Source organism: Protopterus annectens, chromosome 1.part0 (assembly GCF_019279795.1).
Source record: "Protopterus annectens isolate FY-2018-M chromosome 1.part0, PAN1.0, whole genome shotgun sequence".
NCBI lineage: Eukaryota > Metazoa > Chordata > Ceratodontiformes > Protopteridae > Protopterus > Protopterus annectens.
The window spans coordinates 31,371,138-31,386,089 of record NC_056725.1 but is presented as its reverse complement, the minus strand read 5'-3'; the positions used below and the strand labels follow the sequence as shown (position 1 = coordinate 31,386,089).

At 44.5% G+C, this 14,952-nt stretch overlaps 1 protein-coding gene across 1 annotated transcript in view; it reads right to left on the bottom strand.

Moving 5' to 3' along the window:
* The window catches only part of NUP133 (nucleoporin 133), a 2,059,048-nt gene that overhangs the window by 1,799,022 nt on the left and 245,074 nt on the right, over positions 1-14,952 (bottom strand). Inside the window, exon 2 of the mRNA XM_044070734.1 lies at positions 14,186-14,304. Coding sequence (XP_043926669.1) covers positions 14,186-14,304 — 119 coding nt within the window. The remainder of the gene's footprint in view (positions 1-14,185; positions 14,305-14,952) is intronic.

Here is a 14,952-nt window from a genome sequence, read left to right as displayed (position 1 = left end):
CAAAGTATGTAGGGTTTCCCCAAAGGAGTAGTCCTCAGGAGTGGAGACCGAGGGAATAGACTCCTCTGCATCAGAGTCTTCAAAAGGGGAATAAGTATATTCCTGGTCCTCAGAATGTTCAGAGGTAATAGAGGCTTGATTTGAGGAAGGGTAGTCTTCCTCTAATCTGGGCCTTTTGTCCGAGGGGGGGGGGTTGAGAACCCCTGATAAGAGTAATAAAGTCCTCAGCCATTTTGAGCATCTGTTTTTTTAGGCATGGGGCCCTGACAGGTTGTCTGTGATCCTTGTTTTTTTTAGGATTCATGGCTGATTTAGATTTTGTGAAAGCCTTAACAGAGAAGGAGGAAGGCCTGAAGACACCTTGAGAAATGGCAGGCCTGTCTAAACTCTGGGTTTCCCTGCCAAAAGTGGCATCGGTATCTGTAGTCGGAATGGGGGCCGAGGAGCCTGCGACCTCTGGCACAAGAGACACCGGTAATGAAGTGTCATCGGTACTCAGGGGCTGCGTAGGCGCCTCGGTGAGAACCGGAGAACCGGTAGTCGGCCTTAGCGTGGTGTCAGTAGAAGTCGCGGACCTCGATTGTCAGTCCTTATCTTTGCGTCTTTTACTCAAAACTGGAGTCGGAGTATCAGACGACATAATATAATTACATTTTTTGCCAAAATAGTGATGGGCGAACTCCGCCCAACGCTTAATAGTGCGTTTGTTGAATCTAGCACAAAATCGGCAGGCAGAGACGTCGTGGTCTGGGCCTAAGCAAGGAATACAAAAAGAGTGGAAATCCTTATGCGGTATTTGCTTCCCACATGAAATGCAATTATTAACTTTGTCTGACATCGGTATGAGGCAAGAAGTTTCCCCAACGGGGTACTTAGCTTTCAAGAAGACTTCGGCTTTAATATTTTTGTAAATCTCAGGAGCTGGCCGACCGGTACTTGCGAACTTCTTCTGCTTCGGGTAGCACGCGGCAAGAAAGACTGAAAAAGATGGCGTCAGCTGGTTCTTTTATACCTCTGCCGTACTGACGTCAGGGAAGAAGCGACGACAACAGACGCCGGACCTAGACTTTGGAATTCAGCCGACCGAGGACCTGCCTGACGGCAGGATAACACATCTGTTATGACTGCAGCTGTATGCACGATTAACATCTACAGATATTAAATTAAAATATTTAACCACCAAATTCCCTCAGATATTCCAAAAGGGGTCAAAGGCCTGCACCCCCTGACTTCCTTGTGCAAGGAGCACCTTTTACCACCCTTAGAAGTCCTTTATGATTACAGATTTAGCATGATGATGTGGGTTAAATATGAAAGGCCAGCCACTGTTAACACAATCACTAAAATTGCGAAACCATCTTGCACAGACTTCCATCCAAAACTCTATCCTTCCTGCCCTTAGTAAAAGTTCAACGGAAAACCTACTTTGCTCCAAATACTTGCTCAACCATGCAGTTACCTCTCCCTCCCAACACATTCTGTCCAGGGAAAAGACCAGGACTACCTTAAACACACTGATGGCAGTCTGGAAAATATAGACAAAGCTGACTCACATGGGCAATCTTCATAGCTGTAACAAAAGTCTTTGCCGTGGTATATTACCAACTACTCGAAGTCACTTACCCAAGCTGCAATTAATAAGCAAACCTTCATTTCGCTCGAACGTCTTAACAGAACAGTTAACAATAGCTCTGTTCCCCATGTTGAAGTACTGAAGGGCCAGTCGTTTCATCTTTTTCTATTTTCTTCTCCAGTGTTGTTGGAGGTGGCTTGTAGTGCTATTAGGATCCTGTCTGAGACAGCAGCTATTGTAAATAGGCTCTTATGATGACTTGCACATTTTCTATATCCAATGTGCAAATATGGTAATCTATAGGTCCAACTCCTTTCAGAAGGGAACACAGCTAGAAGTCCATCACTGTACCCCCCCAAGTTAGTGAACAAAAAATTCATCCCAAGTACTTAAGAAAACTTGAGCTAGTATATTAAAAAAAAAAAATAAAAAAAAAAAAAAAAAAAAAAAAAAAATTAAGGCCGAGAACTTTGCTGCATTGAAATCCCACTAGAAAATCAATGAACATTCCAGATATCCTAAGAAATTGGCTAGAAAAGCAACTCTAACACCACATGAAAAAAAAGTTGTGTATTTAAAATAACTATGCATGTGTCATGTCACTATTCATCACTGATGGGTCTTACATCCAACATCGGATCCAAGCTGGCAACTTTACAGCTTCCAGGCTCAAGCTCCTCCCACTCCCATGATCCCTCACTGCCCTCTAACAACCTTAGATAGAGTTTGCCCAAAACTAGAAAGCAGCTAAGAAAGACCCTGACCACCAGATAGGACATCTCCAAATAGTCTAGACCATACAGAACAGGGACGGAGAGAGGATAGTGATGCATAGTGACATAGGATAATAGATGCCAAGTTATGGTTAGCACACAACATTCTGATGTTATCCATGTCACTATTCCTCACTGTTGGGTCAGAGTCCCCAGCTACCCAAAACCCTGGGTGGCCTCATGGACAGATATGCCAATGAACTGTGCAGCCAAAGGAAGCGCAGTTCCTGGAGACAATGTCCAGTTTGTAGTGACTAACAAAGGTGCAAGACCAGGTGGCATCTGCACAAATGTCATCTATGGAATGACTGGCAAGCTAGGCAGCAGACAGCCATTGACCTAGTGGAAGGAGCCGATTGCCCCTGGTAAGGATAAACCTTTGGATGAATAAGCAAAGGAAATGCACATCGAAATTCAACAGAACCTAGTTACTTCGGACACCGTCACACCCTTCCTGTTCAGAGAAAATGCCACAAACAACCGGTCAAGACCTGCAGAAACTCTTTGTCCCATCTAAGTAGGAACCCAGTTGTCTATGCACATCTAACGTATGCAAGGAGATATTCATTACCCTTTACTGGCAAAATTTAAAGACTGGCAATTAGATTGACTGGTTAAAATTAGCTTCTGTGGCAACTTTAGGCAATGAATAAAGGGTTACTTTGAAGAGCCACTCTGTCTAAACCATGAAAGGTGTCTTGACAGAAAGCCTGCAACTCTGAAACTCTTTTAGCTGACATTATAGCTAGAAAAGAAGTAGCCTTCCAAGATAAGATTTTGATATCACATGTAGCAGCAGGCTCAAAATGGGCTGTGTGTAAGGGAGGGGAGGGGAGGGGAAGGATCCTTGACAGGAGGCCGAAGTACAAAACTCCATTTAGAAAGACTTTACACTATCAAGAGTAGAAGGCAAGTTCCTCGGAAATATGGAAGTTGGAAATAGCTGCCAACTGTAGTTTGACAGTCGAGAAGCTAGCTCCGCCCTGAAACAGCAAAGACAAGAGCAAGACATTTGAAATGGAAGCCAAAGCAGGAAGACTGCACTGCCTAGCCCAAATAGAAAACAGTTTCCACTTACTGGTGTAAATCTTTCTAGTGGAAGCCTTCTGAGAGGCCAGGATATCATCCTTGACAGGGAAGGCAACCTGGGCTGAAACAGGATTACTGGAAGTGGACAAACCATGTCAGAAGACAATGTCTGTAGGTTGGGAATTGGAAGCTGAGAGGGGTGGTAAATTAGATCCAGAATGGGATCTAGTACCAGAGGTGGGTACTTCAAATGAGACCGAAGGGGAAACCACACCTGCCAAGGCCAAAAGGGGGAAAAAGTAAATAAAAAGTAAAAGGATCAAGGTAACCTTGAGGCGACGGGCTTTCTGAAGTATTCCAGGAAGCAGCAGCAGCAGCAAGAGAGGATACGCAATAGGCATAAAGGAGACACGGGGGCCAATCGTGGACCAGAGCACCCCGAGGGGACTTCCTGTTTGGGGAATCAGGGTGAAATACTGGCTGCAATTGTGGTTGAGAGGGGAAGTAAACAGATCGCAGCTCGGCTGACCCTAGCTTCAAGGACCACTAGTGAGGACTCAAGATTGCCCTGTTGAGTCTGTCCACCAGCATGATAGACCCTCTGGGAATATGAATTGCAATGAGTAAGCGCCCCAAGGACCTTGCCCACTCCCACACACTCATGGCCACGTTACAAGCAGATATGAATGTATGCCCCCTTGCTTGCTGATGTACCACACAACAGCCATATTGTCTGTGTGAACTGCAACCGTACCCAAAGGTGGGCAGTCCTGGAAAACCTGCAATGCTAGGAGGACTGACCTCATCTCCAGGACGCTGCTAAGCAGTCAGGGCTCTGCTTCAGGGCACGTGCCTTGGACAATCTTCCCATGAAAATGCCCCCCATCTCAAGAGGGAAAAGTCTCTGGTCAGACAAGCACGGGGGAAAGAACGGTCTGCCTGGTAGGAGGTCTGGAGACCGGATCCACCAAAGGAGATGACTCCTGCACACTGGTGAGAGACAGATTTGGAGTTGACATGGCATGAACCAGGGAAGACCACCAAACCCCTAGACTCCACTACAGAACCTGGCTAGCAGCACTAGATAGATTGCCGCAATGAAGCCTAAGGCCCTGAGAACAACTGGAGTCTCAGCATGAGAAAGATAAAGACATTTAACATGAGCTCCGATGAGAGCAGGAGCGCTGCAGTCTGACAGTGTCCAACTGAATCCCGATGAATTCCAAATTTTGGGATGGAATTAGGATGGATTTGTGGAAACTCTGTTCATACCTGTTGTAGGTACAGAGAGTGAGTGGCCAGATAATGCTTCGTGGGAGCTGTGAGGAACCAACTGTCGAGATACAGAAACACCTGGAATCCCTGCAGTCTCAGATGAGCTGTGACCACTGCCATGCACTTGGTGAACACCCTGGAGGGCTGTGGTGAGACCAAAAGGCAGGGTCCAAAACTGGTATTGACTGGACCCTATTCAAAAGCAGACATGTCTCCTGCAGCGCCTATTTTTATATGATAGTACATGTCCTGGGGGTGGCCCCGGTGGTGCAGCAGTTAGCGTGGTCAACTCACAGCAAGAGATTCTCCCGTTCGATTCTCAGCTGGAGCACCTTCTGTGTAGAGTCCGCATGCCCTCCCCACGGTCAAGTGACGTCTGAAGACATGCAGGTAGGTGCGTGTGTGAATGGGTGTCCCTGCTTTGAAGGTTGGGCATCAGGCTGGCAAATCGGCACCGTAAAAATCCACCGTCAATCATTAGTGGACCTGAGTTCCACTGTGGTGACCCCTAACCAGGAAAAGCCAAAATAAGATTAGTACATGTCCTGGAGATCCACAGAGCACATCCAATCGTCCTTGTGCAACAAGGGCACAATAGACTGGACAGTGGCTATCCAGAACTAGGACGCAGGTCCGGTGTCTTCTTGGGCACCAAAAAGAAGCAAGAGTTAAGTTCCGGATTCTCGTTGTCTTGGGAACCTCTTGGATGGCTCTCTTTCAAAGTCTGAGTACTATTTCCAGAGCTAGCTCCATCTGATGAGATGGTGCATAGGGGAAATATCTCCTGACTGGAGGGGGCTGGGAAAAGGGAATAAAATATTCCCTAGAAATGTTTAGCACCCAATGATCTTTTGTAATACTTGCCCAGCCCAAAGGCTGCAAAGAAACTACCCCCATCTGCCTCCAAGGCAGGACAGCTGGGCAGCACTTCAAGAGTGCTGTTAGACTGATGGCAAAATCAGGGCTCTATCGATGAATTAGCCAGGGAAGAAAGTGTGGATTGCTTGGGGGATAGCTTGCTTAGTTCCCCGGCAGGCAGTACCTCAAAAAGGGATATGGTAAGCTCCTTTACCAGGTCCTTTTGAAGTCGGGTGAAAGTGTCAGGTAGTTAAGCCCCCGTAGACCAAATGTCACTGAGGAGAAAACCCACCTTCCGTGTCTGTCTATTGCCCAGGACACAAGCTGGGGGGGGGGAGCAGACTAGTTCTTTCTTGGTGGCAGCAGCTACCATGATTGCATCGGCTGTCATGCTTTTCAACCAGAACTGCTCATCAAAAGGTGGAATAAAACTTGTCAGCACGTTTGGAAAAAGGCTTCACAGTATCCAGCTCCTTCCATGCCCTGCTGGCGATGAGGTCTACAAGTTCGCCCATAGAGGGGGAACCCAGGAAGTAGATGGTCCCATCCCAAAAGCCTTGAGAAGGATGGGCTCCTCAGAGGACAGGTGGAGGGAAGACCAGCCACCCTTAAGCTTAAAGATTTCCAGGATGTCCTCAAAGGAGACATCCTCTGGCGGAGATCTGGGGGACAAGTCCCCCTCCTCAAGGTCCATATCCTCTATGAGCGACTCGGCAGGAGAGTCCATGTGCCTCCTCTTGAATGATCTCTGAGGAACCTCCTCCAGGGATGTCTCGGGGGAGAACTCTAAAGACAGGGGCACTCCAAGTGGGGCAGCTCCCATTTGAACGTTGGTTCAAGAGGGCTGACGTGGGGACAGGGACCCACTCGGAGAAGCTAGGATAGTCCCTGGAAGCCCAGGTGGACACACTGGGAGGAAAAAGCCCTCTCTACAACCTGGAAAGCCAGAGGACTGGATGATGTCCTGTCCCCACTACCAGCAGGAAAACCCACCTGGGGAGAGGGACCAGAGCAGGCCAGAACCTCCAGGTCTCCAGATAGCGCCAAGGGGAAGGGACCAGTCCAAAAAAACTGGTCCAGAACACCGAAAAACTCCAGTGACAACTCGGCCCAGGACTCGGCCTGCCCAATGGGAGGCTCAGCAGAAGCTGTCAGGGACTCAAACGGGGTAAAGACAGAAGGGTCCCCAGGGATCCCCTTATCCCTCCCCATGCGATCCAGGGCCAGGGCATCCAAAACCAACCTGGTCAGACAAGAAGTAAACAAGGGGGTAGGAGATGGCTCCCCTCTCCAGATGAGCAGGGGATGCAAGAAGCCCCAACTCAATCTTAGCCTTGAGGAAGGACCTCATCCTGTCCATACCGGAAGGGAGTAAACTCCCAGAGGATCTTGAGGAGGCAAAAGACCTAGCCAGGGATGGGTGCCTAGATCCAGAGGACCTCCTCTCTAAGGAAGGACTTCTGTGCTTTGAGACAGAAGACTGTCCTAAGCCAGAACCTGAGAGGAAATCCTGGATAACAATAGTGGGATCAGACACTGATCCCAAATCCAATCTCCTCTAATCAGATAAGGTAGGATCCGAAGGCTTGGATCCCACTAGTCTGGGATCTGATGAAGCCATATAGTGGCTGGTCCAGATTCAGCTAGCTCCAAAGACCTCTAACTGGAGACCTTGGATCCAGGGGTGGATTTCCACGACCTTAGATCCAAAGGCCTCAGAGTGGAAGCCCCAGATCAATGAGTCACGGATCTTAGGATCGGAGGGCATTGGATCCGACAGTCGAGGCTGGGGTCTGATCAGAGGCACTAGGATCTGACAGCACCACCTTTTTGGAAGAGGAAGACCCTGGAGGCGGGGGGGGGGGGGGGGGAATCTTCCTTTTACACTCCAAGGGTCCAGACTTGGCAGGGGACTGAGCCAAGGGACCCCCTTGAGCCAACCATTTCAAAAGGAGCTTATTTCAGCACACTAAAGCCCTGGAGTTGAATGCAGCAGAAATGTTGCATTCAAACTCCAGGTGGTCAGCGCCCAAACAGTAAAGGCACTCCTTGTGCTAATCAGAAACAGGCATTTTCCCACAATACGAGGACTATCATTTAAAATGGACAGGTTAGTCGGACACAATGAAAAAATACCCTAAACCAAAAGGGACAACCTAACTGTAGACAGAGAAACAGGCAGTGCTTGGTAAGTACTTACAACACAAGTTTGACTACAAAAAAAAAAAAAAAACATAACTGGAAACTAACTGATGCACTGCTAGAAAAAAAAGGGGGCGATAACAGGACTACCTGACAAGAGTTACAAAACAGAGGGGAGGAACTAGACCACTGATACCAGAGAGTACTCTAACTACAGAACTAACCTCGAGAAATCATCACTAGAGGAAAAATGCAAGAAAAATAAGCTACTTATCCCACTCCAAAGCAGAGCCAAGAAATCTATGTCTGTAGCTGATTGCGGCAAATGAAATCAGAAGGGTTAGAGGGAGCTCAAGCCTAGAAGTTGTCTGTAAAACTGCTGGCTCAGATCCGATGTCGGATCCCAAGACCCAAAAGTGAGGAATAGTGACATGGATAACATCAGATATAGAGGCTAGGGCCAGCACTCAGCTATTGGAGGGAGGCTTTCTACCCACAGACAGCAGGGCCACATATGAGTAGTTCCTCCACAACTTGATTTAGCTCCTACCTACTTCTTACAGTTACCACTACCACCTACTACTTATCACTAATTGGTACTTGCAATAGTTACAGTCTGACAAGATAGTACAGTTGTGTACACTTACCATAAATGTAGATATTAAGAGTGTATTCACTGTTGCAGTCATTACATTCGGTTAATCTGCTGGCAGGTTGCCCTCAGTCGGCCTGAATAACAAAGTCTTGGGTCCTGTGTCAGTTGCTGTCCCTTCTTCCATGACGTCAGGTCGTCAGGGGTATAAAACATGCAGCAGACGCCATTTTCATCAGTGTTTCTTGCCCCAGATGTCAGGTGCCCCCCAAATGGGGAGCAATATATATATATATATATATATATATATATATATATATATATATATATATCTATATATATATATCTATATCCATACACACACACATATACATACATGTAATTTAGAACACAAAAAATATACCTCCAAATACACCAAAAAGGCTTTTGAGCATAGTAAAAGAAAGAAGAGATATTGTAAGAAAGAAATAGGGGGCTGGCGGGTGGGTAACCAGGACTGCAACAGTGAATGCACTACATCTACATTTACAGTAAGTGTACACAACCATACTATGTTCTTCGTGTTTCACTGTTGCAGTCATTACATTTGGGTAAAATCCCAAAGTTATGGTTGGGAGGATGGAATTATACAGCATTAGGAGCAGCTATAAGGCCCTGCAGGACAGCAGTGGCAAAGCCTGCTCTGGATTTAGAGAAGAGAGGTAAATGGTAATGCTTGGTGAACGTATGAATTGAGCTCCAGGTAGCAGCTTCTAGAACGTCTCTGGTAGGAACCCCTCTGAGAAAGGCTGCAGAAGTAGATGCAGCCCTGGTGAAATGGGATCAGATCCCCTTAAGGAAAGGTTTACCAAGGTGCATGTAGCAGAAATGAATTTTATTTTTATTTTACATTTGTTAACCGGGCTAGTCTAGCTGGATATATGTCCATTTTCAGTAGAGGCCCGAGGAGAAAAGCTCCACACATACTAAATTTCAATGGGACAATTTACAGAATAAAAAATTAAGTACAAAATGAATATACATTTAGTAACATGAAACAAACAAAAAAAAAATACAAGAAATACCCAAGGAACATACTATAAAATAGTTGTTCAGTAAAAGCATTACACAAAGTCAGGATTAGCAACATGGTTTCAAAAAATGTTGGAGAAGAAGTAGAACAGGAGATAAGAAGGGAATACAAAGGAGGAAGAGGGAAAGAAGCAATAGTCTAGAGAGGAGAAGGGTAAGAATGTGTACGAGAGGACAGGGGAGAGAAAAAGGAGGAGTAGGTTAGAGCATTAGAGGAGAGCAACAGGGCAATAAGAAGAAGGAATAAGTATATTTACTAAGTAAAGTGTAAAGTTCTAGTGGAGGAGGGGAAAGAAGAGATTAGTCATGAGTCCTACAGGAACAGAGCCAGTGATTTTGGAAATACAGTTTGATTTTTTATTTGAACAGAGGTAAGGAGGAGGTTAGAGTGATATCAGTGGGTAGCGGATTCCATATCCTTCCTATAGTATTAGTGAACAGAGAGTCACCAGCTAGGTTATGGGACTTTACAGATTTGGTCATGAGTCTGGAAGAAGATCGGAGGGAGGTAAGATTATTGTAAGGGATTAAAAGTTGAGAAAGTATAGGTGTATTATAAGGTTGGTAAAGTATCTTGTGGGCAATGGTAAGTTGTGAGATCAAAAGACAGTTTTGTAGCTCAAGCCAGCCTAGGAGTTTTAGGTTGTGACAGTGGTGTGTTTTGAAAGGGTTGCTGGTGGCAAATCGGGCAATGCTATTGTAACAAGTTGCTAGTTTATTTAGGTTGGCCTTCTTAAGGTTAGTGAAGATAGGTGAGGCATAGAAGAGAGTAGATATAAGATGGGAGTGGGCAATAGTAGCTCTGGTAGAAGGTGTGAGAAAAGGTTTGATACGGTATAATGATCCTATTTTTTTATTAACAGTTTTGATGGTGTTATTGATGTGTTGATCAAAAGTAAGATTGTTGTCGATGGTTATTCCTAGCAGTTTAGTTGTTGTGTCAGGAGAGATAACAGTAGTGTCATTAGACAAAATGTTGAAGTTTAATGGGGAGGCTCGAGTGGTAGGAGTGAAAAGGAGAAGTTTTGTTTTTTTTAGCATTGAGGAGGAGGTATCGTCTAGTAAACAAAGTTTCTACAGTGTTGAAGGTAGTTTGAGTTAGAGACAGTAGTTCTGTGGGGGTAGATGCTGAGCAAATGATTGTCGAGTCGTCAGCATATTGGATGCAGGTAGCTTGAGGGATGACTGTGTTGAGATTGTTTATGTAAAGGGAATACAATGGCTTATCCATTTTGAAATAGTCTGCTTTGAAATAGCCTTTCCCTCTGCCCCTGCAGCAAATGCCACCAGTAATTGCTCAAATTTTCTTAGAGATTTTGTCCTGTAAGTAGAATCTTAGTTTTCTGTGTACATCCAATGAAAGCAGAATCCGCTCCCCCTTGTTCTGTGGATTTGGGGGAAAAAGTTGGCAGACCAATGGTCTGATTAAGCGCCACACTAGATACCACTTCAAGCATAAAGGATGGATTGGTCCAGACAGCCACCCTGTCCGGGTTAAAAGATAATGAAAGGCTCCACTGCCATAACAGCCTATAGTTCTGAAATCCTTCTAGCTGAAGTGACTGCTAAAAGGAAAGCGGTCTTCCAAGAGAAATTTTATGTCTGCAGTAGCAACTACTTCAAAAGGAGGTAGGGTGAGTTTTTCTAGCACAAAATTGAGGTCCCATGCAAAAGTTGGTGCTCTTCTGGGAGGTCTCAAATTTTTGGCCCCTCTGAGGTACTGCTTTAGCAGGGGATGAGAAAAGAGAGGAGGCTCTGTGTTGTAATGAGCCAAATTGGCAGAGGCATGGATTTTTATAGAAGAAAAAGATAGGCCCTTATGAAGCATCTCCGTTAAATATTGCAGAATCGGAGGAATATTGGGCATTGCTGTGTTTATTCCTTGTGCTTTGTTCCAGGTACAGAATCTTTTCCATTTAATCAGCATAAGATTTTCTAATACTAGACCTTCTAGCCTCCAAAATGACATCCATCACAGGTTTACCGAGAGATGTAACTGGTGATTTTAGTTGATTAGCCATGCTGCAAGATTCAGAGTTTGGAGCTGAGTGTGCAGAATTTGATAGTTCTGCTGAAACAGATAAGGTGTCTGAGGCAGGTACCACGGAGGAAGGCTTGACATACTGTGTAGGAGCAGGTACCAGTGTTGGAGAGTCTAGTCTGGAGCAAATCAAAATCATTTTTGTTTTTTCTTCTCTTAGTAAAATCTTGGAGCGCAGTGGGGGAAAGGCATAGACTGATAGGTTTTTCCAGCTGAAGGATAGAGCATCCACTTTCAAAGCTTTTTTGTGATGGATTCTTGTACAGAATTTGTCCAACTGGTAACTATGTCTGGGCTCCCCCATTTTTGTGTCAACATGCTGAAGATTTGTGGATCCAGTTTCCATTCGTGTGGGTCCATAAGATTTCTGCTTAGTTTGTCTGCCAAAGTATTTTGCTTTCCTGGCAGGAATTGAGCTTGTAGATGTATTTAAGTCAAGGCTGTGTTCCACAAAGCCATGGCTAGTCTGCAAAGGGGGTAGGAATGGGTACCCCCCTGCTTGTTTATGTACCACATAACTGTGGTGTTGTCAATCTTTATCAGTAGTTGTCCTGGATGAAGAAAGTCCTTGAAGGCCGTCAGAGCATTCTGTACAGCTAGCATTTCTTTCTGGTTGATATGTAGGTGCATTTGACTTGGGCTCCATTCGCCCTGAATGCATCTCCCTGCCAGATGGGCCCCAAGCATAATCGGATGCATCTGTAGTCAGGGTTTGGGTGGCAGGGGGTGGAATGAATGACTGTCCCTTGTTTTGGTGACAGGCCTCTGCCCACCATAGTAACTCCTGCTGCAGGCAAGGAACGATAGGAATCATTGTTTCCAGGCTGTGACAATGTTGACTCCATAAACCTTTTAGGTACCATTGAAGTTTCCTCATATGCAGTCTTGTATGGGGAATTAGTAGAATGCAGGAAGCCATGAACCCCAAGGCCTGCAGAATTCGTCTTGCAGATAACTGGATTTTTTTGGCCACTTGCTTGAATTAAGTCATCCATTGAATTTGTTTTTCTAGTGGGAGGCAAGTCATCTGGGCAGTTGTATTCAAGCTTGCACCCAGGAAATGTAATTTGAGAGGGTACCAGCTGTGATTTCTTTTCGTTTATGGTGTACCCTAGACAAGTTAGAAGCAAGAAAATGTTTCCCCAACGGAGTATTTAGCTTTAGATTGAAGACTTCGGCTCTGAAACTCGAAAACGAAAATTTCAGGAGTCGGCCAACCGGCACTTATGAACTGCTTCTGCTTCGGGCATAGTGCGGCAAGAAAGACTGATGTAAACGGCGTCAGCTGCATATTTTATACCCCTGACTACCTGACGTAATGAAAGAAGGGACAGCAACTGACGCAGGACCCAAGACTTTGTTATTCAGGCCAACTGAGGGCAACCTGCCAGCAGATTACCCAAATGTAGTGACTGCAACAGTTAAACACAAATAACATCTTATTAGCAGTATAAGCCACCTCCAACATTACATATTCATTATACTTCCACCAAAAACACAGCATCAGTGCCTAGTACTCCAAAAGACAAAATTACTACTGGTCTCAGACTAATACTCCTACATTCAAACTACTTAAACCTATACAGCTCCTCATCCTTTACTAGCTACCTCACCATATAGACACCATGCTACAACCAAATATTCTTTATCTCCTTCTTTCTCCATCTTCCTGCGACTAGACAAGAGTGCACAGCCCACTCATTTCCAGTATTAGCCCCACAAATATGGCACTTCTTACCTAGTGTAAAACAAATCCCATTCCCAAAGTATGGAGCACCCAAAAATACAACAGCCTGTTAATGCTTTAATGTACACCTTTACTCAAAGACTGCTCATTCTAACTCAAGCGCCAATCAGCTTTTCTTCAGTGTCTACATATGCCTGCACATTCCACTTAACCAATTACCTTCAAATGATTGTAAAAAGCGTCAATCTGTACTACCCACTAAATTAAATTCCCTGCATACAACTTGGCGCAAATGCAAAATTTTTTTATCAACTTAAAATATGCACTCAACTATATGCACATAAACTATAATTCATTTTGTCTGCGCTCTGAGCCTGACAATGGTCAAGAGAGATCAATGCCCCACCCTGATTAACAATATTAAATTTAACTAAATAAATTAAATAAAGGTAAATTATGTAACAGCCAATATGTTAATACATGTTTTATTAAATGTGTAGGAACCTTAAGATAAGAGTACATTTTGGAGGGGATTTTAATAGAATTACTAAACAAATTTACAAATTCTATCATAACAGTACATCCAAAAAGAGAAGATGTTTTACATACATGCATCTACATACTTGCAAACAATATACATAAAGAGGAGGGATGGCACAGTTCAAATATTGTCACCTCAAAGCAAGAGCTTTCCTGGTTTGATTCTCTGCTGAGGGTGCCTTTCCTGTGCAGTCTGCATGTTGTCCTTGTGTTCACATGGGTTTTCTCCTGGTGTTAGTTTCCTCCCACATTCCAAAGACATGCAATAGGCAGACTGGTTACTCTAAATTAGCCCCAAGTGTGTGTGTGTGTGTGTGTGTGTGTGTGTGTGTGTGTGTGTGTGTGTGTGTGTGTATATATACACGGGTCTGGTATGAAAGAAAAACTAATGCAGGGCTAGCCTAGTGGTGTGAACCTTGACTCTAGATGACTGCCAGTGTTGAAGTCACATACCAACCCCATGTGCAAAATAGGAAAAGGGGTCATGGATGGATGGAATATACACAGATGACTGCTCTAAAGTACAAAAATGTACAGAAATACATAACTTGAAAATCAAGTCAAACACCTTCAAAAGTATTATACAACTTGCTCTGGAACTTACCTTCAGCAACAGTTAATGCCTCCATAACTTTCACAGGAAGAGAAACTCCAAAGGTCTGCACATCATAATTTAGTGCCTCACCCACAGTAGAATGTTGCCCTGATCTTGAAGGCGTACCTCTAAAACAGATCAGAATTTCAAATTTTAACTAGATTAAGACAAGTACTGATCAACTGTTACCTACTACAAAGGATGATTTAACATTATTAAATATTAGTAATTTGTCCCCAAACATACAAGTACAAGCAAGCCTCACATAATAGAAAGACACAAATTTTCATTTTCACATTGGAGATGAAGCAAACGGCTTAAAATTTCTGTATTTCTAGGTCTCTTTTTTTAGGTCTCCATGTGTCCTACAACAAAGTAAAAATTTACTGCAGGTTGCTACAAGGACTTTTTGCCTCAACTTGCCATCAATAAGACTTCCAACAATCTTTTTAATAATATGTTAATATTGTCTTTCGGCTTTTCCCGGTTAGGGGTCGCCACAGCAGAACTCCGGTCCGCTAATGATTGGCAGTAGATTTTTACATGCCGAGTTGCCAGCCCTGACACACAGCCTTCAGCGAAGGTACACCCATTCACACACGTCTCCACACAGAAGACGCTCTGAGAATCTAACAGGACTATGTCTTACTGTGAGGCGACAACGCTACCGCAGCACCACCGCCATTATTAATGTTTAGAAATAAGCTAACAATACAATAATCATAATGTGGATAAGCTGCCAAGACAGAAAGTAATAAGAAAAGTGAAGGAATTTG